General features: G+C 40.9%; 2 protein-coding genes across 4 annotated transcripts in view; one reads left to right on the top strand and one right to left on the bottom strand.

The window, feature by feature from the left end:
- Positions 1-6,682: 6,682 nt before the first annotated feature.
- On the top strand, positions 6,683-21,433 carry CDKN3 (cyclin dependent kinase inhibitor 3). 3 transcript variants are annotated; one of them, XM_060142403.1, is made up of 8 exons: positions 6,683-6,808; positions 9,174-9,256; positions 10,551-10,606; positions 11,100-11,144; positions 13,761-13,983; positions 17,944-17,975; positions 19,654-19,757; positions 21,217-21,433. In XM_060142403.1, exons 1-8 carry the CDS (start codon positions 6,800-6,802, stop codon positions 21,301-21,303), a joined length of 639 nt encoding a protein of 212 aa, XP_059998386.1. In that variant the 5' UTR covers positions 6,683-6,799; the 3' UTR covers positions 21,304-21,433. The 3 variants fall into 3 exon arrangements, with proteins under 3 accessions (XP_059998386.1, XP_059998393.1, XP_059998381.1); XM_060142410.1 differs by lacking the exon at positions 21,217-21,433 and adding an exon at positions 20,340-21,195; XM_060142398.1 differs by lacking the exon at positions 21,217-21,433 and having other exon boundaries at positions 19,654-20,299.
- The window catches only part of CNIH1 (cornichon family AMPA receptor auxiliary protein 1), a 25,766-nt gene continuing 19,603 nt past the window's right edge, over positions 15,899-22,061 (bottom strand). Inside the window, exon 5 of the mRNA XM_060142421.1 lies at positions 15,899-16,135. Within this exon, the coding sequence (XP_059998404.1) occupies positions 16,060-16,135 (76 nt within the window). The 3' untranslated portion in view covers positions 15,899-16,059. The remainder of the gene's footprint in view (positions 16,136-22,061) is intronic.

Below are 22,061 nucleotides of genomic sequence, written 5' to 3'. Positions count from 1 at the left end.
GATGAAAATAATGCTCTTTCTCCTTATTTTAGATTCTATTTTATTTTTGGACCCTTTTTTCTTTTTATTTTTAAATTTATTTATTTTTGGCTGTGTTGGGTCTTTGTTGCCGCACGCGGGCTTTCTCTGGTTGAGGCAAGCAGCGGTGTGTGGGCTTCTCATTGCAGTGGCTTTTCTCTTGTTGCGCAGCACGGGCTCTAGGTGTGCAGGCTTCAGTAGTTGCAGCGCACGGGTTCAGTAGTTGTGGCTCGCGGGCTCTAGAGCACAGGCTCAGTAGTTGTGGCACACGGACTTAGTAGCTCCGTGGCATGTGGGACCTTCCCAGACCAGGGATCGAACCCGTGTCCCCTGCATTGGCAGGCGGATTCCTAACCGCTGGGCCACCAGGGAGGTCCCTATTTTAGATTCTATTGAAAATGAACTAAGTATAACTGAAAGACAGAAATTTAAGACTCTTCTCCATTCCTGGCAAATTTCTCAAACTGGTTTCCCAAAACCAATGAGAGAAGATGGGGGAAAGGTGCTAGTGACACTCCCATGTGAGAAGCTGTCTGATTCAAGCCCTCTCTGGGCTGAAAGCAATTGGGACAGGTGAATAGCCCAGCTTCAGGAGCTGGCCAAACTTTCTCCTAAGATGACAATGGAAAATCCAGCCAACTGTTCCAGGCTCTCTTCCCCAGCTTCTTTTTTGTAGAGGCTTGATTCCTCAAGTTCAGAAATCTGACTTCCCAAGGATTATTCCAGCCCCAGATAACTGATTCATAACCAAACAAACTCACTAGGAAACTCTCTGAGCTCAGAAGTCAATTCATTCATTTTCAAGCAGCGATTCCATTCCACCTGCTACAGATGAGGAGATTGCAATTCAGGTCAGCTGATTAGGTGATTAGTCCAAGGTCACACAGCTCATTGCAGAACTAGGACTTGAAGCCAGGTCTTTTGACTTCAAGGCCCTCTCCCTTCCTGCTAGAGCACCCCGCCAGCATGCAAGGGCAACCAGAGGTTACAAAACGGCTTCCAAAGAGCAGAGGACACTGATGGGGTGCAAGCAGGCAACAGGGTAGGACAGGCCGTGTTGAGAAAGCTGGCCGTGGACAGCAGAACCCATGTGACTGAGGGTCAGGAGCCAGAATTCAGGTCCAGGGCAGGCCAGGGACAGGGGAAATGGCAAGAGATCATCAGGGCTCCATTCAGAACTAAGATATGATCGAAAATAGAAACTGTCCCAGGAAGACAGCAAAAGCCAGATTAGCAAAATTGGGCCCAGGCCACGCCAGGTAGGCCCCCCCACCGCAAGTATTAACCTCCAACTGAGTATCAGAGCCTTTTACTCTTTCTCCTTCTATCTCCCTGTGAAAAGAAGAAACCATCTAAAACCAGAGCAGAAACCAGGCTGTAGGTGGAGCCAAGTGGCTGCCAGCCGTGGGGCTGGGAGGAAAAGCAGGGGCAGCAAAGGAGGCCGTAGCTGCAATGCCACACCCAGCCTTCGGGGTTCAAAACCCTTTCCTATATATTCTATTTCTTGACTGTTCTAAAATGTGCTGTTGATTCTGTTTTACCTCTGGAAAACTTTCCTAAAGATGGCTGAAGAGAGAATGTCCATATAATTTACTACTCCACCCTGGACACTTTGGAAAGTAAAAGAGAGAGCTGTTAATAATTACGCTAGGGCAACCAACAGTCATAAACCAGGACTAAGGTTTAAACCGGACATGAGGTCACCCCAGCTTGAGACTAAGCACTCAGGACTCAGACATACTTGAGCACCGCTAGCAGAGGGTGAGATAATCTTGTCAGGATTGTTTCCCAGAAGAGGCCAGAGTTCTCCTGGGAAGAAACTCACCCTAAAGGAAGAGAAAGTCAAAGTACACAAATTGGGTTCCATGACATCAAGACAGAGCCAGAGGGGAGGGACAATTCTCAGTACTGCCCAGTGTTGGTCACCCCCAACATCCTGCGACCCAAGTTCCACGGCTGTAAACAGCCAGTGAAACTAAAAAGAGCTATTTCATTAAAATCTCCAGGGGACATCGAAGATGCAAGTGTTAGCAAAATCCTGTGCCAGCAATTTCAGCAGCGACAGAGAAGGTGCAGTTGGCACTGCAGATGGGTGGGACGTCAGTGGTCAGCGGTGGTCCCAGCACCTTCGGCGGGTGTCAGCATGGTTGCTGCCCCAGGTTTGGGCAGTGACCCGACAAGCAAGGGAGAGCAGGAGAGCCAAAGACAGCGGGTGCCTTGCCCTTGCCTTTCTGAGCATATGGATGTCATCCATGAGTATGCACTGAACTAGCATGAGGAATAAACAGGGGCTGCAATTTCATAGAGTAGACAGACTAGGAACCAAAGAAATATTATTTCATAAAGGATGGTTATTGTGACTTTAATTTTAGCCCCAAGCTGGGGATGCCTGGGAAACTTAAATAATATTTCTCCCACCACAGTGCGAGGTGCTCACTGATGAGGCCTAAATCTGGGAAGCTTCCTAAATTGGGGGCCACTCTGTTCATATCAGTAGTTTTACGGTCTAAAGTAGGCATGTACCCTCAAAATATAGACACTGCAGTGATATGGACATTTATAAAATAATGCATAAAATATTTACACATGATAACATAGTACAAAAACATTTTCCAAAAATTCCTAAAAATTACGGAAATTTTGCTACCTCTTAAAGAATGGCATCTACTGATTCTCTCTGATATCCAACTGATTAGTGTTAGTCTCTTGACAATTTGAAATTAGCACCCACTGAATGGCTAAAATGAAAAAGACAGGCAATACTAAATGTTGGGCAAAATGTTGACCTAGAATTCTAACACAGCCCGTGGGAGTGTGAATTGGTACCACCTCTCTGGAAAACTGGCCGTACGGACGAAGGATGAACATATGCACTTCCACTCCTAGTATATACTCAACAGCATTATGTACATATGTTTACCAAAAGACGTGGACAAGGATATTTTTAGCAGCACTATTCATAATAGCCCAGCCCTGGAAACTAACCCAGTGCCTATCAACAGTAGATGAGATGAATAACTTACAGCACATTCATACAACAGAATACTGCCATAAGAATGAACAAGTACAACCCCACACGACAGCATGAATGAATCTCACGAAGTGGGCAACAGAAGCCGGACACCAAAGATACCATTTATATACAGCTTGTAAGCAAGCAAAATTAAGCAATGGTTTCAGAAATCAAACCAGAGCTAACCTCTGGGGTGGCTAGTGGACGAAGGAGACTTCCGGGGGCTGGTAATGTTCCATTACTTCATCTGGGTGCTGGATACATGAGGATGCAATTTTATCAAGCTTATCATTGATCACTTTGGTATATTCTCAGTCAAACTAGTCACTAAGGCCAGCGCATATTTAAGAGGAGTATTATACTCCACCTCGTGACAGAGCATGACAAAGTCACAGGACAGAAGAGTCTGTGGAATGAGCGAAGTTGTTACATCCATTCCCACTATAAAATACAATAGCATTTTAAAATTTAAATAATATTTTAAATATATTTTACAATCTACTCCAGTTATCCAGTGCAAATTAGAACTCATCATCATTCTGGGGTAAAACAGAGACCTTAGGAAGGTAAAGAAGAAAATAAGGATACCAGCAACCAAAGCACACAAGACAAGGAAGGATGCTCCAGTTGGGGTCACATGCATTCCCTGGACCATTAACTGTGACCAGAGGAATAGGGTACATTTATGGATCAGTCCCAGTCACATGCCCAACAAGACTGCATGAAATGAGACAGGAGCAACTCACCAAAGGAAGAAGCAATTGGAAAACAACATATGCCTACTGCAGATGTTATATACTGTAACCGATGGTCAGCACAAGAGAAATTTTTAAACTTGGCATGTCACGAATGGGGAGGCATGATCTCTCCAAGTTGCAGTCAACTCTAAGATTCCAGTGTTCTCTCCCTAACACACATGTCAAATCCATTAGCATTCATATTAAAATATTTTTAAAATATGGATCTATTTGTAAAACATACATCCAAGTACAACCTCTGATGGCAATCATGTTTCGTTTCTCTTTGAGCATTTCTAAAGATACTCATCTGTCTGTGAACATATGTTAACACTTTTCCCTCTGATGGTTTGGATAAATCCTCCACATTGTTTTGACCACACACATTTCTGTTAACAGCCGTGAGTCACACACCAAAAAATTAACTGAAGACTACAGGTGTGGCAGGCTGAACTTCAGCCCCCACTCCTCCTCTCCAGGGAGAATCTTGGAGATTAGAGAGAAACTAGGTTACTATGATGCCATTTAACCAGATAGTTCAGCCATAGCCCTTGTCAGTTTATGTGGGACCCCCATAATGAAGGGACCAAGCCAAGCAGAGGAGAATGTTTTAGCATAATAAGACCAGGATTCTTCCTTTGCAAGAAACAGAGTTAAAATCATGTTACTAGAAGAAATATACATTTCTCTCACAGACTATATCACAGGGGTGGGCAAACTTTTTCTGTAAAGGACCAGAGAGTAAATATTTTAGGTTTTGCAGTCCATACAGTCCCTGCTGCAACTACTCAACTCTACCACTGTAACGCAAAAGTAGCCACAGATAATACTTAAACAATCAGGGGACTTCCCTGGTGGCACAGTGGCTAAGAATCCTCCTGCCAATGCAGGGGACACGGGTTCAAGTCCTGGTCCGGAAGATCCCACATGCCGCGGAGCAACTAAACCCCTGCACCCCAACTACTGAGCCTGCACTCCAGGGCCCGCGAGCCACAACTACTGAGCCCTCCTGCCACAACTACTGAAGCCTGCGTGCCTAGAGCCCGTGCTCCGCAACAAGAGAAGCCACCACAATGAGAAGCCCATGCACAGCAACGAAGACCCAATGCAGCCAAAAATTAATTAATTAATTTTCCAGTCTTTCCTTGGACGCTCTCTCAATGCTTCAGAAAAGAGGCTCTTAAGCCTCCCACAAGGCCCTGCTTCATTGCCTACCTCTCTCAGCCTCACTCAATCAGCTTCTCCCATACTGGCCTCTCTGCTGTTCCTTGAACACACCTAGCACATTCCCACCCCAGGGGCTTTGCACCTCCTTACTCTTCAGGCAGACTGAAAACTCTTCCTCTAACTATTCAAATGGTTCACTCTCTCTCTTCATTTGGGTGTTTCTCAAGTGACAGCTCAAAGATGCCTTCCCTGACTTCTGTCTAGAATAGCATCCTCATCAGACTCCACTTGTTTTAATTTTTCTTCACAGCCCATATCACTACCTGACAGTCTCCCCCAGCAGCATGTGAGCCCCATAAAGGCAGGGACTTTGTTTAGTTCACTCAGATATTCCTTGCACCTTGAATAGTACCTAGGACACAGATGATGCTCATAAATATTTTCTGAATAAATTAATGAATCAAGTTCAATGATGATTGGACCTGTCTGATGGCTAATTTTATGTGCAAACTTAGCTGGGCTATGGTGCCCAGATATTTGCTCAAAATGTATTCTAGATGTTTCTGTGAGGGTGTTTTTGGAGGAGATTAACATTTCAGTTGGTGGACTTTGAGGAAAGCAGACTCCCCTCTATAATGTGGGTGGTCCTGATTGAATCAATTGAAGGCCTGAACAAAAAGGCAAGCGGGCATTTTGGAGCAGATGGCCTTTGGACTTCACCTGCAATATCAGGTATTCCTGGTTCTAGAGCAGACTGCCTTTGAACTCCAACTCCAACTTTTTCCTGAGTCTCCAGCCCCACCTAGTCTCCCCTATCAGCTTTTGACTTGCCAAGCTTAAAATAAATCTCTTCATGTACATATCCTATTGGTTCTTTTCTCTGGAGAACCCTGACTAATACAGTCTCTAAGTCAAACTGTGCTATCTTCTTTGCTAAAGAATTCTTCCCATTAGCTCTCTACCCACTGGTTTCCACAACATGAGTCAGGGAGCTGAAAGCTCTGCATATTTTTGTCACATCAGCAGGTAATATTGCTCCAGGTGACCTTCTTCCCCATGGCCAACTAAATGGGGACAGGAGAATGGGGGAGAGAATAATCAAACATATTTTTTTAAGATAATAGCCAATTACTTAGAAACTGGCACTTAAAACCATCTGGAGACTTTATCTCCTCTTCATAACATACTATTTCATTGGTATTTTGTTAACAGGAAGGTTGATCTACATCCCAACCTGTATATATCCTGAAATGGTAAGGAATATAAGATATCAAACATACTAGGTATGCTTATATTCTGGATTTTTGGCGGTTCCCATAATATTTATATGACTAGATATGACCACAATTATAAAGTCTACAGGATGTAGTGTGTTTTCACAAGATGCTCCAGGTCAATGCTTCCCATCATGCCCTTAAAAAATAATTTAAAAGAACAAACAAAATTCCCTACCCTGGTACCACTTCGGATCCTGCCTCGAGAAAGTACCGCTTTCCAACATCCCCACAGCGTTGTGGCGGCCTTTAGAAGATATCGCTCCGCCCCTCTCCCCGCCCCACCCCGCTCCCAACCGTGGGGAGGAGGGCGCCCTCCCAGCCAATCAACACTCAGCAGGGTCCTCCTCCGGCGCGTGTTTCAAAGGCCCCGTAGGAACCAATGAGCGGTTAGAGGTCGAGCCTGGGCACCGGGGGCGGAGTAAGAAACAGGGGGAGTGTCCGATTGGTTCCAAGAAGAAGCCTCGCCCCACCTCACAGAAGGATGAACCAGTGAGCTGAGCTGAGGGGCAGAGGGCGCGGGGCGGAGGTTGAAACGCTGGTGCTGCCCGAGGTAGGAGGAGGCCGGTCTGGTTGTCTGGCGGCCAGCTATGAAGCCGGTGAGTGGGGACGGGGATTGGAGGAACCGAGCGGCAGGGATGGGAGCGGCCCCGATGCGATTTATTGAGCCCGGGGACAGCCCCAGCCTGGTCGCAACACGACTCGCGCAGTAACCGTCCAGGGAAGGGGAGGTGGCGCTTCCCGGAACCTGCAAGAAGGATGGCAGCGAAGGAATAGGGTCGGAGGCGGGCGAGGGGAAGACAGACATTCGCTGTGCGCCTGTTGTGGGCTGTGAGCTGTCGCATGCAGGGTCTCCTAAGCCTCACGACAGCCCTGCCAGAGAGGGCTGAGCCCCCTTTTACGAAGGAACTGGGGCATAGAGAGCTTAAGTGTCTCCGTGCATCATTCAGCCTGATACCCCAGCCCCAAAGCATATTCTGGGATGCCCTGGGCCCCCTGGGGAGCAGTCCTCTCCGCGGACGGGGAAGACTTCCTGGAAGATGATTAACACCCCTCCAGCTTGTGGGTGTGTCACCACGGCCACCATTCCACGGGGCCACCTGGCACTGCGTCCCTTTCCCTGGAGTTAAGAATCTCTGGGCTTGGGGAAGCGGAAACATCCAACTCTGTTAGGATTTGTAAAGCTGGCTGGGAGAACCTGAGTGAATAGGCCACGCAAACTGAAACTCTTGAATCATCAAAACTGCCTTAAAGAAAGAAAAAACAGGCTTAAGGATCTGAAGCCCCACCTGACTCACATCACCTACCAACAGAGCTAACAACCTGTTGAAGGGGCTCCATTTGAGTTGAGTTGATAATAATAATACGGATAGATCCAAAGCAACTCAAATCCATGGCCTAAATTGGCTCTGTAAAGTGATCTGGTAGTTACAAATAAGACCATTATAGAATAGAATATAGCTTGAGAGCTAGAAAAGACATTAGGCAGTTACACTTGCTAATCCTCATATTTCCATGTGGAGGGACATCAGCTCTCCTTCACTCCTGGCCTCTTTTCTACACTTGTCCCCAGAAGGGGAAGAGTGAGTGATCTGATCCCTGAGTTTGGGAGGAACTGAACACAAGTAGCTGTGTTCCTTCCCTTCTCTTTGCAGAGAGTACTATCTGGGGTGCTCTCTGCCACAGGGGAGCCACGGGTTGTCCATCACTGCCTGTGCCTGGGTGGATAAGTCCAATTCTGGAGTGAAGAATTGACAAACCCACTTGACCTCAGCTTTAAAGCCACATCCTCCATCCTCCACCTGACAGTCAGTAATAAAACTGATATATTGATCTCCATTTGCCTCTCCAGTGTCTCATCCCTCAGTTGGTTCCAACTAGGAAGTAGAGAAAGGTGTGTTTTTTATTGGTCCTATAACACATCTTTCATGTAGAAATGCTTCCCACGTGATTTTCAACTCCTTAGATCAGCACACAAAGTTCATCTCAGTCTCTCTAGTCCAGTGATTCACAAAGTTAGGGACATGTTATTCCACCTGTACTCCCACCCACCCACCAACCAAATTGCTAGGCTGTTTGGGGGTTATTTATTGAGAAATGGGGTAGAGAAAACTACTTCTTTAGCTTCCTCTTCTCTGCTCTGATGTCACAGTTCCTGGATACAGTCAGCTCTCGGTGTCCGTGGATGCAGAGGACCAGCTGTCCCATGTTGGTCCGTTTTATGTAAGGGAGTTGAGCATCTGGGAATTTTGGAACCCGCGGTGGGGGGAGAGGTCCTGGAACCAACCAATCCCCCCCACCCCTTGCGGACACCAAGGGAATATACTGTACAAAGCCCTTTCTCTTTTTGCCTTAATTGCCTTAACTTCTCTATCTGCTTAAAAACCTCCTGCTCATCCATCAAAACCCAACTAACGGATCTCTCCTCTGTGAAGCTTTCTCCAGCTCTCTAAGCAGTCAGTCACTCCCTTGTCTGCTCTGAAGGGCATAGTGCCATTTTAGCACTTCTAACTTTTTTGAATCTATTTACACATTGTCTCTCCAATTATACTGAAGGCAGGCTGTTTATTTAATGGATCTTTGCATCTCCAGAGCTTGGCAAACAAAGGTGTCCAAGAAATGTTTGTGAATGAATGAAAAATCCCACTTTATAGTTTTGGAAAACTGAGATCCAGTAGAAACTGACATCGCTTGTCCAAGTTTATACAGTAAGTGGCAGAGCCAGGACCAGAAGACAGGTTTCTTGGTTCCCAATCCAACACTCTTTCCACTACATGGGGCTGTAATTATTAATAGGACAGTAAACAGCAGTAGCTTATTATTGATATCGCTGATCTCTCTGATATTCCAGGTTTGAGTAAATTGCAAATATGCATCAGTTTGTATTTAAGCAAGGATCAGCTATACTAAAACTATATGTAAATATTCTTTAAAGTTATTTAACATAACTGATTTCTTTTGAAGCCTAGTTCAGTGCAAACAAGTGAGTTTGACTCATCAGACGAAGAGCCTATTGAAGACGAACAGACTCCAATTCAGATATCATGGTATGTTAACCTTTCTGATCAATGATGAGCTAAAATATTTGATGTGTACATAATAATCTTTGTAGAATTTAGTCTGCATATTGAAAATGATTCTCTTCTGCTGATTATATAATTCTTATCTTTCTTATCTATGGTAGAATAAAGCTTTTTTTTGGGGGGGGTAAGGGGAGTGGTGGGAGTTCCTTATACATTGAGAAAACCATAGTAGAAACAAGGAGTTAAGATTTGAATGAGCTCCCATTTAGTACCAAAACCTTCTTATTCTTTTACGACAAAAGAATAGTGTACCAAACATAGGATGAGATATCCTATGTTATCATTTATTCCAGTCCTAGAACTACTTGCCACAATAATGCATCTATCAGCAGACCCTGTTTAAGATAAAAGCCACATCACCATAGATACAATAACAAAAACAAATGTTTTTATATAAAATCAACTTCTGAATTTTGGCAGTGACTTACGGTTACAGCAGATTCTCTACAATCGCTGCAAGTGTAATAATCTCTCTCTTTAAGCACTGACCCTGCTGTAGGAAGAGAAAAAAAGTGTTGTCCCTATAGTTCTTCTGTTCTGCCATCAAATAGCAATTAACTTTCATTTCCCCTTCTAAGCCGCCTTCGAACTCAAAAACTCATCTAATTTTCAAAGTCAGGTGGTATTTATACAATGCCCCATATTTTCCTCTAAATTCACCTTCTGTTTTGCAGACAAGGTGAGCCTCTGCCCGCTTTGTCCGCAGACACTGCAAACTGGGAATAGGATTTCTTGAAATTATTTCATTTTAACCAAAATCCATTACAACAAAGAATAGGTAGCCAGTGGTTTTTATTCTATGAAATTGTATCTGTTTAAGGAAGTCCTATAAAGAAATCTTAAAATAGTAATTTTGAATGAATGCTGAAGATGAAATCGCCAGATGGTCATTTTCCAGCTTATTTCCTAAGGTTACTAACACAAAATATCTCAGGTAACAAACCACAGGATAACTTAAGTACACTTTATACTAGCTGTAAGCAACCTAGGCATTACTATCTTTAAGTTAGTTTAAATTAGCTTGCCACTTTTAAGACTTAAATTGCAACAAAGCAAATGATAAGTTCCTATTTTAAAACTCCTAGTCTCTCTAAGCCTTTTTGTGACCAATACATTGATATTTAACTATGAATTTTTGTTTTGTGACTGCTGTAAAACTTTAAAACACCTTCATTTGGTGGCAGGCACACACGTTTGTATAAATGTCCATCTATAACTTTAGATTGAACTAAACTTGACAAAGTTTTATTCCTTTCAGGCTACCCCTGTCACGAGTGAACTGTTCTCAATTTCTTGGTTTATGTGCTCTTCCAGGTAGGTGACACTATTGATGTATTAGAAATTATTTTTTATATAATTTCTGTACTGAGCAGTAAGAGAATTTCACAGACTATCAGCATAGGAACTCAGTTCTGGAAACGCTCTTGGTGGGCTACAGAGAAAGGAACGTAGACCCACTCTTCAACCCTTCCACATCCACATTCACAGTTCTACATTTCTGATTTACCTATCTTATAAAATGTAACACAGGGGTACAATGTGAGGCTAAGGACTACAGCCAGCTACCTGTTACAGAAAGGACACAGAATAAAGAATCCTTGGATTAAGAGTTCCTTCAGCTGGGATCTATGAATCCCTGGAATTATATTCCTAAGAATATAAGAAATTTAAATTCCCATTCAGAATGGAATTGAAGCATATAAATGATCATGTGTAATGACTTTCTACAGTAGCTATATATGTGTTTAATATACTTGTTATTTATGACCAGAAACTGACTCTTGCACTTGCCTTGTTACTATTACAGGTTGTAAATTTAAAGGTGTTAGAAGAAATATCCAAAAAGATACAGGTAGGCGTAATATGACAGAACCATCTTAATAGGTTCTTAAAAAATAATACTAAAAATCTTTGTCAAAAAGAACAAACTGTAGTCTCTCCTGAATTTTCCAAAAAAATGTTTGGTATTTCATAAAGTTTCAAGCTATAGACTTATTCTAATATGTGAATAGGTATTTGTGAAGGGCAAAGAAGACTCATCATTTACTAAACATAGTGTTGCTTTTCACTGATTTTTGTAGTTCTATACATAAAAACTGCATTTGAGTTATAATGTATAAGTTGGAGGGGGAAAAGTATGTAAATAGAAAGCCGACATTGCACTGCCCAGATCTTTTTTTTTTTTTTTTTTTTTTTTTTTGCGGTACGCGGGCCCCTCACTGCTGTGGCCTCTCCAGTTGCAGAGCACAGTCATCCAGACGCGCAGGCTCAGCGGCCATGGCTCACGGGCCCAGCCGCTCCGCGGCATGTGGGATCTTCCCGGACCGGGGCACGAACCCGCGTCCCCTGCGTCGGCAGGCGGACGCCCAACCACTGCGCCACCAGGGAAGCCCTGCCCAGATCTTTGAACATACTGTTCTTTGCAGACTTGACTGTGATACTGGAAATTAAGCCTGAGCTGGGAACCCAGAGGTAGTATTGAAATTGTCCATCCCACATAGAAAATTTACAGAACCAGTGTCTAGGTGGAAAAGATGGAATAGGGTCTGATCTCTACATGCCCAAGGATGCTCTTAGCCTCAAGTCTAATAATCCTACAAATATCCCGATAATCTGTCCCAATTTGGAATTTATATATTGTACGATACTAACAAATTTAGACTTCCAAAATAATTTATTCTGGTTGGCCTGGAATATCTAAAGCCTGATAGTCCTACCAATGTCCTAATAATAAACCAATACAAAAATGTATATATTGTTTGATTCTGACCACTATAGATTTTATAAACCTAAAATTCTGTCCTAGTTATCCTAGAATATCAATTTGCTAATATACTTTCTTTAATTTACCTACCAGAAAAGACTAATAGATTAGTTGACCCTTGCAGTATTTGTAAAGATTTTCTGCTCTAGAGATACCCACCATGGTAGGAAATTTCCATTTGGAGAACATTCAGTTATAAGCAAAATATCATTGAAATCATTGGTTCAAGAACCAGTCTTGCACATTTTGGAAAGCCCTATTCATTTAGTCTCTTCTGTAAAAGGAGTTTCCAATTTTTTACCAAACCTTTTTTTCTTCCAATGAAATCTTAAATGGAATCCAATATACAAAACAGATGACAGTGTCTGAAGGGGGAGGCCTAGACTCTCCTGGCAGCACTTCCTGTGTCCGTCCTCAGAGTCCTTTCTGGGAAAGTTGAAATCTACTGTATAATAGAAATTACTCAATGCATGCAAGAGGCAAATGGGAAATTTACCTACTCTCTTAAAAATGGTTACGGATGTCAACTACAAGTTAAACCCTTTTACAAGTACAAAAGCTTAATAGTATTATCTAGAGGAGCACTGTCCAACAGAAACATATTGGGAGCCACAAATAGAGGCCATATATGTACTTTTGACATTTTCTAGGGGCCACATTAAAAAAGTAAAAACGGGTAAAATTAATTTTAGTAATATACTTGATTTAACCTCATATAGGCTAAATAGTATCGTTTCAGTGGGTTTTAAGTATAAAACAAATTATTGAGATATGAGTTTTTTGGTACTTGGTCTTTGAAATCAGATACGTATTTTACATTTACAATACATCTCAATTTGGACTAGCCATATTTCAAGTACAGGTTTAGAGTTTCATGATAAAAAGTACTTTGTACTTAAATAGCTAAATGTCCTAGGATTTAGTGGGTGGGGAGAGAAAAAGGGGAACCAGATGAGTCAGAATTATTCATTATGAACCAAATGCTCTGTAGTGAATATTGCCCTAAGGAAGTTCCAGTGAACAGAATGGCCTGCAGTACTCTCGCTTGGTTCATATCATTATACTGAAATTCGCTAAGTCACATAATTTTCATACAGCTAATGCTTTATTTCCTAGAAACCTAGTCCCTAAAATTAAATACCTGATGGTGTGGTACAGTGCAAACATAGGTGAGGATACAAGAGCTCTGGCACCATGGCTATGCTGGAGATTTTATATGCAGTGCTTAGGCTAAAACAAAATAACAGAGACTTGTACACAGCAAACACCATTGATTTGGTGAGAAGAAAATGGGAAAAAATGTGCTATCGTTCCTTCTTATTTTGAAATATTAGGTGTTTTTACAATTTATTTTAAAGCAGTATTTATTGTAAAAAAAACTTTTTTTCAAAACAGCAATATAATGGATGTCTTACAATCCAGTAAAAAACCATTTTGACTTATAAAGTCAGGTTTCATTTTAATAACCTTTTGGTTCAGATGTTTCTAATTACTATTTTGTGCTTGGTGACTTGGTTTTTACCCTAGTTTGAAGACTGATCAGTATTGTTTTAGATTATCAATGAGCACTTCAAAGGTTATCACTTGTTATTTACTTAGTTTGTTTGGCTTAAGGAACATAACTCCATGTTTTCCCTCCCGACTGTATTTAAATTTGTAATGTTTTGTCCATGTGTGTCCTTGTGTATCTTGGTCTATTGGCAGAAGAACTAAAGAGCTATGGTATACAAGACATATTTGTTTTCTGCACCAGAGGGGAACTGTCAAAATATAGAGTTCCAAACCTTGTGGGCCTCTACCATCAGTATGGAATTATCACTCATCATCATCCGATTCCAGATGGAGGGACTCCCGACATAGCCAGCTGCTGTGACATAATGGAGGAGCTTGAAATCTGCCTTAAAAATAACCGAAAAACCTTAATACAGTATGTTTTCCTTTTCTCCATATATTACATGAAAAATGTCCCAGTCAAAATGATTTCTCAAATTATTGCATCCTTATGCAGTTATTACCTACCTTATAGTTTGTTGCAAGGATCAAAAGGAGATAATACATGAAAAGTACTAGCACCATGCCTGGCACAGAGCAAGCACTCAGATATTTGCCATTATTACTTTTGAAGAGTAAGGACAATAGATGAGTAGATTAGGAAATGTTTAGGATAGGGTAACAGGCTTTTTTTTTTTTTGCTTTCTTTCCTTTTGTCTTAGACCTTTGCTCATGATTTTGGGACCCTCTCCTTCCCAAAAAGGTGAGGGCATCATTCCTGTTATGTAACACCATACCTACTGGTCGGCCTTTCAGTTGTTTAGTTTCTTCCAACAGCAAGAAAGTCCATTTTTTAAAAATTAGCAAAGGAATTATCCCTAAGCAATGAGCAATCCTAAAAACAGGACTTGAAAATTGTATTTGATGATATGAATTTGCTACCTGAATGAAAGAGGGACTCTCATCGTTTGTCAGTGGCTGTAAATAAGCTGCTGGTATGAAAGTTTAAAACAAAAGAAAATGGATTAAGGGGAAAAAAATGGGAAGAAAAGAAAAAAGTAGCTTGGAGAAAGGAAGAAGAAAGTGACAATCAGCAGTAGACAGTAGCATTGGAAAGACGCTAAGTGGTACCGTGGAAAGGAACATTAGTTATACCAGAAGTGAGACACAGAGCAGAGGGGAGCCAGCCACAAGGAGAAAACTATAGACTTATTCTAATATGTGAGGAGGTATTTGTGAAGAGCAAAGAGAACTCATCATTTACTAAACATAGGTCTTTGTGCTTATTGGGTTTTTTTTTTGTTTTTTCGGTTTTGGGGATGTTTCTTTGTTTTTTTTTTTTGCACCCCAATCTTCTTAATCCTTTCTGGAGCAAGATAGAGCATTAAGTAGTGTAATACCTCAAACGCTCTAAGGTCATTCCTTTGAGCTAGAAAGTATACAGACTATACCAAATAACTCAGTCTCAGGCACCTAGGAGAAGGGCAAGCCCAGCCAGCTTCTCTCTCCTTAGACCAAGAGCCCCAGGGCTTCATGCCAGTAGCTCATGTTCTGAAAGCAAACCAACCAGTACAAGGGGACACATATCTGTTTGTGACCAAACTAAACTCTGATATAGAGAACTATCACCTGCAAAGTAGGGGAAAAAGAACTAGAAGCCATCCTACATCCTACAGTTTCTAAACTTTATAGAAACACATCATCTCTCATCTAGTACTAATTGTAGAAGCAAAATTTTAGAATAAATAGTTGCCTGTGCTACATTTTCTGATAACTCTAAGTAAAATAGCATTAGGTGGAGCCAGTGAAAAACACTTTACAGGTTTTGAACCCATTTTCAAACCAATTCTGAGATTTTTTTTCAAACGCATCTTTGAAAGCAGCCTCCACTGAAAGATTACCAGAGATCAAACTAGCTCAGTTTAGAAAAGCTTAACAAAATCTACTCTAGCAAGTTCTAGCAAACCAAATGCTCTGGTGTTGGAATACAAACAGAATGGAAAGGTGGATGGGCAATCTTGCATCTGTCAAATGCTTCAGGCGCCCATAAAATAAAGCATCTGATGACTGGAAATTTTCATTGTCCTAGAGCTTTCAAAGGTGTCCCTACAGCGACTAATGTTTGTTTGGACAAAGATGATTTTCTATCCTTTCTACTATCTTTGGGTGCCCACACTGCTAAACAGCTCTAGAGTTTATCCCTCAGAAACAGGGTCTGGTACATTTTTTTCCCTGTTCTGTTGTCTGTCCTCCCTGGACATTTTTGTTCCTTTATAAAGTCAGTGAACACTGCTCACCTATTTTGTTACATCATTTCCTGCGGCTGTTGTAACAAAGGACCACAGACCGGGTCGCTTAAAAAACAGAAGTTTATTCCCACCCAGTTCTAGTGGCTAGAAGTCCAAAATCAAGGTGTCAGCAGGGCTATCTTCAGTCAGAAAACGTGGATAGAGTCCTTCCTCACTTTTTCCTAGCTTCTGGTGGTGGCCGGCAATCCGTGGCATTCTTTGGCTCATGCTGCATCATTCCCCTCTGCCTCTGTCATCACATGATTCTCCCTGTGTGTCTGTGTTTTCATATGGTGTTTCCTATTATAAGGACACCAGTCATATTGGATTAGGACCCACCCTAATGACCTCATCTTAACTTGATTATATCTGCAAAGACCCTGTTTTCAAATAAGGTCACATGCACAGTACCAGAAATTAGGTACAACATGTCTTTTGCGGGGGGCACAGTTCAACCCATACCACCTACTGTGTATGAAACATTGTGAATATAAAACACACACTCTAGACACAGTCGCCACTCTCAAGGAACCCACAGCCAACACCACTATCATGTAAGTGTAATAATACTCAAAACAGGTGTATACGAGGCAGTACACAGGATGGCAGTGGTTTCTGTGGGGGCACAGAGGCATTTCAGAAGTTGAAATTTGAGCTAGGTTTTGAAGGATGAGTAGGAATCAATCAAACGGGAGTAAAGATAAAGCTAGCAAGATATAAAGTAATCTTTCTCTTTTTTCTTTTCTTTTTTTGGCTGCGTTGGGTCTTCATTGCTGTGCGTGGGGTTTCTCTAGTTTTGGTGAGCGGGGGCTACTCTTCGTTGCGGTGCGTGGGCTTCTCATTGCAGTGGCTTCTATTGTTGCGGAGCACGGGCTCTAAGCGCGCGGGCTTCAGTAGTTGTGGCTCGCGGGCTCTAGAGCGCAGGCTCAGTAGTTGTGCTGCACGGGCTTAGTTGCTCCGCACCATGTGGGATCTTCCCGGGCCAGGGCTCGAACCTGCGTCCCCTGCATTGGCAGGCGGATTCTCAACCACTGCGCCACCAGGGAAGTACCAAAAGTGCTACATCTTAATCTCGCAGAAAGCCACTAAAATGCTCTACCTCTCTCTACCTTTATACAGTAGAGCCTCATCTCTGAAACAGGCCTACAGCTGGGACACTTTGTAGAAAGCAAGTTCATCAGTTATACAGGGGTCAGTACCTGTTTGGTCCTCTGTTTCACATCCTATCACAAGACATGTATCTACATATCCATCTACAAATACACCACAGTAACTGATGCTCATGATGAGTTGTCAGCACTAAATTAGGATCAGTACACCCTCTGAGAAAGTTAGGAAGTATGGAATGCACTTTTTTAGGATCTTTGAAACTGATTAAAGTGAATGGTTTTATTGCTTAAGAATCAGTCCTTGTTTTTCTAGAAAATCCAGTTATACAGAACTGCTCATTTCTTCACAATGCTACGTAATAGCAGCTAACGTTCATTTACCTCTTACTCTGTGCCAAGCTCTGTTGTGAGCTTTACAAATGTTCTCTCTTTCAGCCCTCACTGTGACATAGGTACTGTTGCCGGCCCCATCTTATAGGTGAAAAGGCTGAGGCCCAGAGAGGTTAAATAACTTAGGTTCACACATCTAATAAGTGACAGATTCAGGATTCAACCCCAGGCGGTGGGGCTCCAGGGCCCAGGCTTTAAACCTCTAGGATACACTGCCTCTTTACTCTTTCTAGATGAATGAAGAATTATCATACGGACCTGTCCCATAACCACTAAGGTTTTGTTTAGAGAAAAATTAAGTGGCAGTTGGTAAAAGTAGTCTGATTTCTATCAGTTTAGTAACACGTTCCACTCCTCAGATGTTTAAAGAGGTCAATAAAAAGGCCCTGCCTTCTTTGTCCCTTATAGGTGTACGGAATACCTCCCAACAAACAAATAAGCACACTTTGCTCTTGATTGATTTATTCAAAAATATTTATTAATCTCTGGGTACAAGGCACTGTGCTAGGCATTAGAGTAGAAATAGAAGGCAGAAAGAGCAAGTCTCCGGTTGTAATTGTTGGGATGGAATGAAAATGTACAAACTTCAAAACTGTACTTCCCTTTCAGCTGTTATGGAGGACTTGGGAGATCCTGTCTTGGTAAGAAATATATTTCTATTATTCAGTTGTTGTTTTTTTACCTCGAAGTACGAAAACTCGTGTTTCTGGGCCATATGCTCACTTTGTATGAAAATGAGACGAAACACAATATATATCTGCTAAGACCCAAAGGATTATTTAAAGCCCTAAATTTGGTGTTCCCGAGAAAGCCTGGGTGGGAGTCAGAGGTATTTTCAGCATTGTTTTGGAGGATTCTATAAAACATAATTTATAGGTCTTAGCACCTGCATTCTTGTGTTTTGTTTTGTTTTCTAATGTTCTCCCTTTGCAGGTGTTAAGATATTGACAGTAACTTCTAAATAATATCCATGGGTAATATAAGCATAAAAACAAGGTTATATATAAACTTTTAAAAAATGTATTGGGGGGGAAACAGCTAATGAAATACCACAGTGGGAGTAACAGTTATTCCTTTTAGTGTTGGACAATATCAAAATTACAAAGTTTTGTGTTTCAAAGACATTATCAAAATGAAAAGACAACCCACAGAATGGGAAAAAAAATATTTGCAAAACCATATATCTGATAAAGGACTTACCCAGACTATATAAAGAACTCTTACAACTCAATAGTAAAAAGACAATTAAAAAATCTAAAAATGGGCAAAGGATATGAATAGACATTTCTCCAAACAAAATATACAAATGACCAATAAGCGCATGGAAAAATGCTCAACATCTAAGTCCTCAGAGAAATGCAAATCAAAACCACAGTGAGATACCACCTAACACCCATTAGGATGGCTGTTATCCAAAAAATGGAGAACAAGCTTTGGAGAGGATGTAGAGAAACTGGAACCTAAATATACTGCTGGTGGGAGTGAAAAAGGTGCAGCTGCTTTGGAAAACAGCCAGGCAGTACTTCCTCAAACAGTTACACACAGAGTGACCATACGACCCAGCAGTTTCACTCCTAGGCATATACCCCAAAGAAATGAAAACAGGTCCAGACAAAACCTGTGCACTAACACTCATAGCCACATTATTCATAATAGCCAAAAAATGGAAACAACCTAAATGTCCATCAGCTGACAAATGGATAAACAAAATGTATAGCCATACAATGGAATATTATTCACCCATAAAAAGGAATGAAGTACTGATATGTGCCACAATATGTACGAATCTTGAACACATTATGCTAAGTGAAAGAAGCTAGTCGCGAAAGACCACGTATGATTCCATATACATGAAATGTCTAGAACAGGCAAATCCATAAAGACAAAGTAAATTAGTGGTTGCTTAGGGGAGGGGTGATGGGTGATAGAGGGATGATAACAAAAGTATACAGGGTTTCTTTCTGAGGTGATGAAAATGTTCTAAAACTGACTGTGGTGGCGGCTGCATTTAACTGCGAATACACTAAAATCCACTAAATTGTGCACTTTAAATGAATGAATTGTATGGGATGTGAATTATAATAACTCAATAAAGCTGTTTAAAAAGAATGAAGCCAGTGTTAAATTTTAATCCAACCACAGTCATTTAAAATCATAATTTGTCAAAAACACATACTAGAAGTCCTCAGTCTTTTATTTCCCAAACTCAGTCTTCTGCACAAACAGAAGTCTGAAGTATAAGCATATCATTAATTTATAATATACTATAAGAATATATATTACACGTAGTACACAATTTTTGTCTCGTGTTCTATTTAGTAGCCGCTTGTCTCCTCCTATACCTGTCTGACACAATATCACCGCAGCAAGCCATCGACAGCCTGAGGGACCTGAGAGGCTCTGGAGCAATACAGACCATAAAGGTAAGGAGGGTGACCGTTCTCGTGAGGCTGTGGTCAGGGGCAGACCGTCACAGTGTAACACCTCACCAAAAGGGTAATGAAAATCCAAAGCACTTTATTATTCATGTATCACCTGTTTATATTTTGACTTTTTAAAAATTTACATTTAAATATAACCTGGATGTCTGAAAAAGTTCAGTTTTTCAAACAAAATAATGAAAAATTTGAACTTTCCAGTTTACTCTTTCAAGATCCACTACTGTTCAGTTTTTGCCCATTCTGTTCTGGGAATGGATCCTCTCACCTGGAAAAATGAGGCAGTTACTATAAACTCGGTAGTTTCCTGGGTATATTTTTGGCCAAAAAGATCTCATGAAGATCCTATTACTGTATCACCAAAACAATTAACAAAGATAGACGAATGACTATAATAGAAAAAAAAAGTAAAACCATGCTAATTACCCTTTGCTGTGGATAACCTAAGTGACATCTTTCACATTAACTTTCTATTTAACACCAAAACACTGCAGTGGCAAAGCCCCAAGGATATTATTGATTTGTAGATCTGTAAAGCTAACTTGCCTTCCTTTCCCAATTACCCAGTCTCAACTTTAGGACGAAGTCTGAGGAGCAGGTTCTGAAAACAGAGAAGCAGCTCCCTTTATTATCTTTATTATCAACATGTTCCCAAGTGTCTCTTTGACACGAAACAAAATACATGGTCAAACATATGTATATGCGTGTTTTACATCTTTAATCGTAGAGAGAATTAAGCCCATATTAATTATCACCTCAGCATTCTGGGGCAAACGTGCTTTTTCCATCTCTGTGCTGATGTAAGTTAGCAGTATGCAATTTCAATTTCTGAACAGTAATACAAAATGAGATTCTTGGCAGAGTGAGAATATCCTCTGGGCAGCTATTAAAACTCCAAATGAATTATTTAAAGATTTTATTTTGCTTATCTGTTAAGATCAGTGATTTTATTTTAATATTTTAATATTATCTACTATGAAAATTGTTCCAAATGGATTTTATCATCACCAAAAGCAGAAAACTAAGGCTCTGTAAATTAAGAAATAGATTTTCTTGAATACGCTGCTGTTAACTGCTGCAGAAAGTGCCCTCTCCCCTGTCCTTACTCCCCAGGGGAAAATGCGTTAGCGAAAAGCATATCTTCGTGTGTTTTTAATCTTACTTCCTCCTGCCAGTAAAGGGAGAAAGGATTTTAAAGATTTATAAAACACTGCCGTTATTTCATGCTACCTCCTAATTTTTAGAGATTTTTAAAACAAGTTTTTCACACTATATGTAGCTTTATTGAAAGATAAAACTTCCTCAAGATAGGAATACCTCCTTACACAAAAGGATGTAGAACTGTTTTTATCAAGTATTTTTTTGATTCCCGATTCCGACTAGTATGACTACTCTGGTAATCAGCTTTCTACAATGTATTTCAATATATCTTTACTTTTTTCAGCAATATAATTATCTTCATGAGTTCCGGGACAAACTAGCTGCACACCTATCATCGAGAGATTCACTATCAAGATCTGTATCTAGATAAAAGAATTTCAAATAGCATATATATATGACCATGGCAGAAATTTGAGTTCTCTAACATTCGTATTGAAATGAAACTACTATTGTTATCAAATGGAATGAAATGAATGTAGATGTATATGTGCAGATATTCTTAAAGCTTTTATTGACAAATTTCATTGTGTCTCTTTCATCTCTTATAGGAGATAGAAAAACTGGTATACAATATTCCTTTTAAAAATGCACTAGCTGCTCTGATATATTTTACCTGGAGGCAATGCTGAAAAAAGCATATGGAAAAATATATTTTTATTTTTTACCACACTCTTACGTCATATCATCAGTAACTACTGGGTAGCATATGACATAGTAATACATATGAAAATTGGTATGAGTAGCCATGCTAAAATTATTTAAATAACTCTTACCCTCTATTCCTCTGAAAATTTCTCCCACTGTTTTCTCTACTTCATAGACATACAGAATTGTGAGGGATCCTTTGAATCACCTCGTCACCTCCCTCCCAATACCAGATCATCCCAACAGGTGTTTATCCAGCATTTGCTGGAATCTTCCAATTGGTTCAGACAGCTGCTCTGTTTTTACAGCATTCATTTTTTCACCCTAGGAACTACACAGAATGAATTTAATCCCTCCTCCACATTTATTTTATAAAAGCACTTATCTACAGATTAAGTCTCCAGTTCTCTCACTCCTTCACTTCACTCTATGCTACTGAACATGTCTTTTTGTCTTTAAATTCCATGTTGAGCTACCAAAAGT

The sequence above is a fragment of the Lagenorhynchus albirostris genome, chromosome 1 (genome assembly GCF_949774975.1).
Source record: "Lagenorhynchus albirostris chromosome 1, mLagAlb1.1, whole genome shotgun sequence".
Taxonomy (NCBI): Eukaryota; Metazoa; Chordata; class Mammalia; order Artiodactyla; family Delphinidae; genus Lagenorhynchus; species Lagenorhynchus albirostris.
This window is presented reverse-complemented; position numbering and strand designations above follow the sequence as displayed.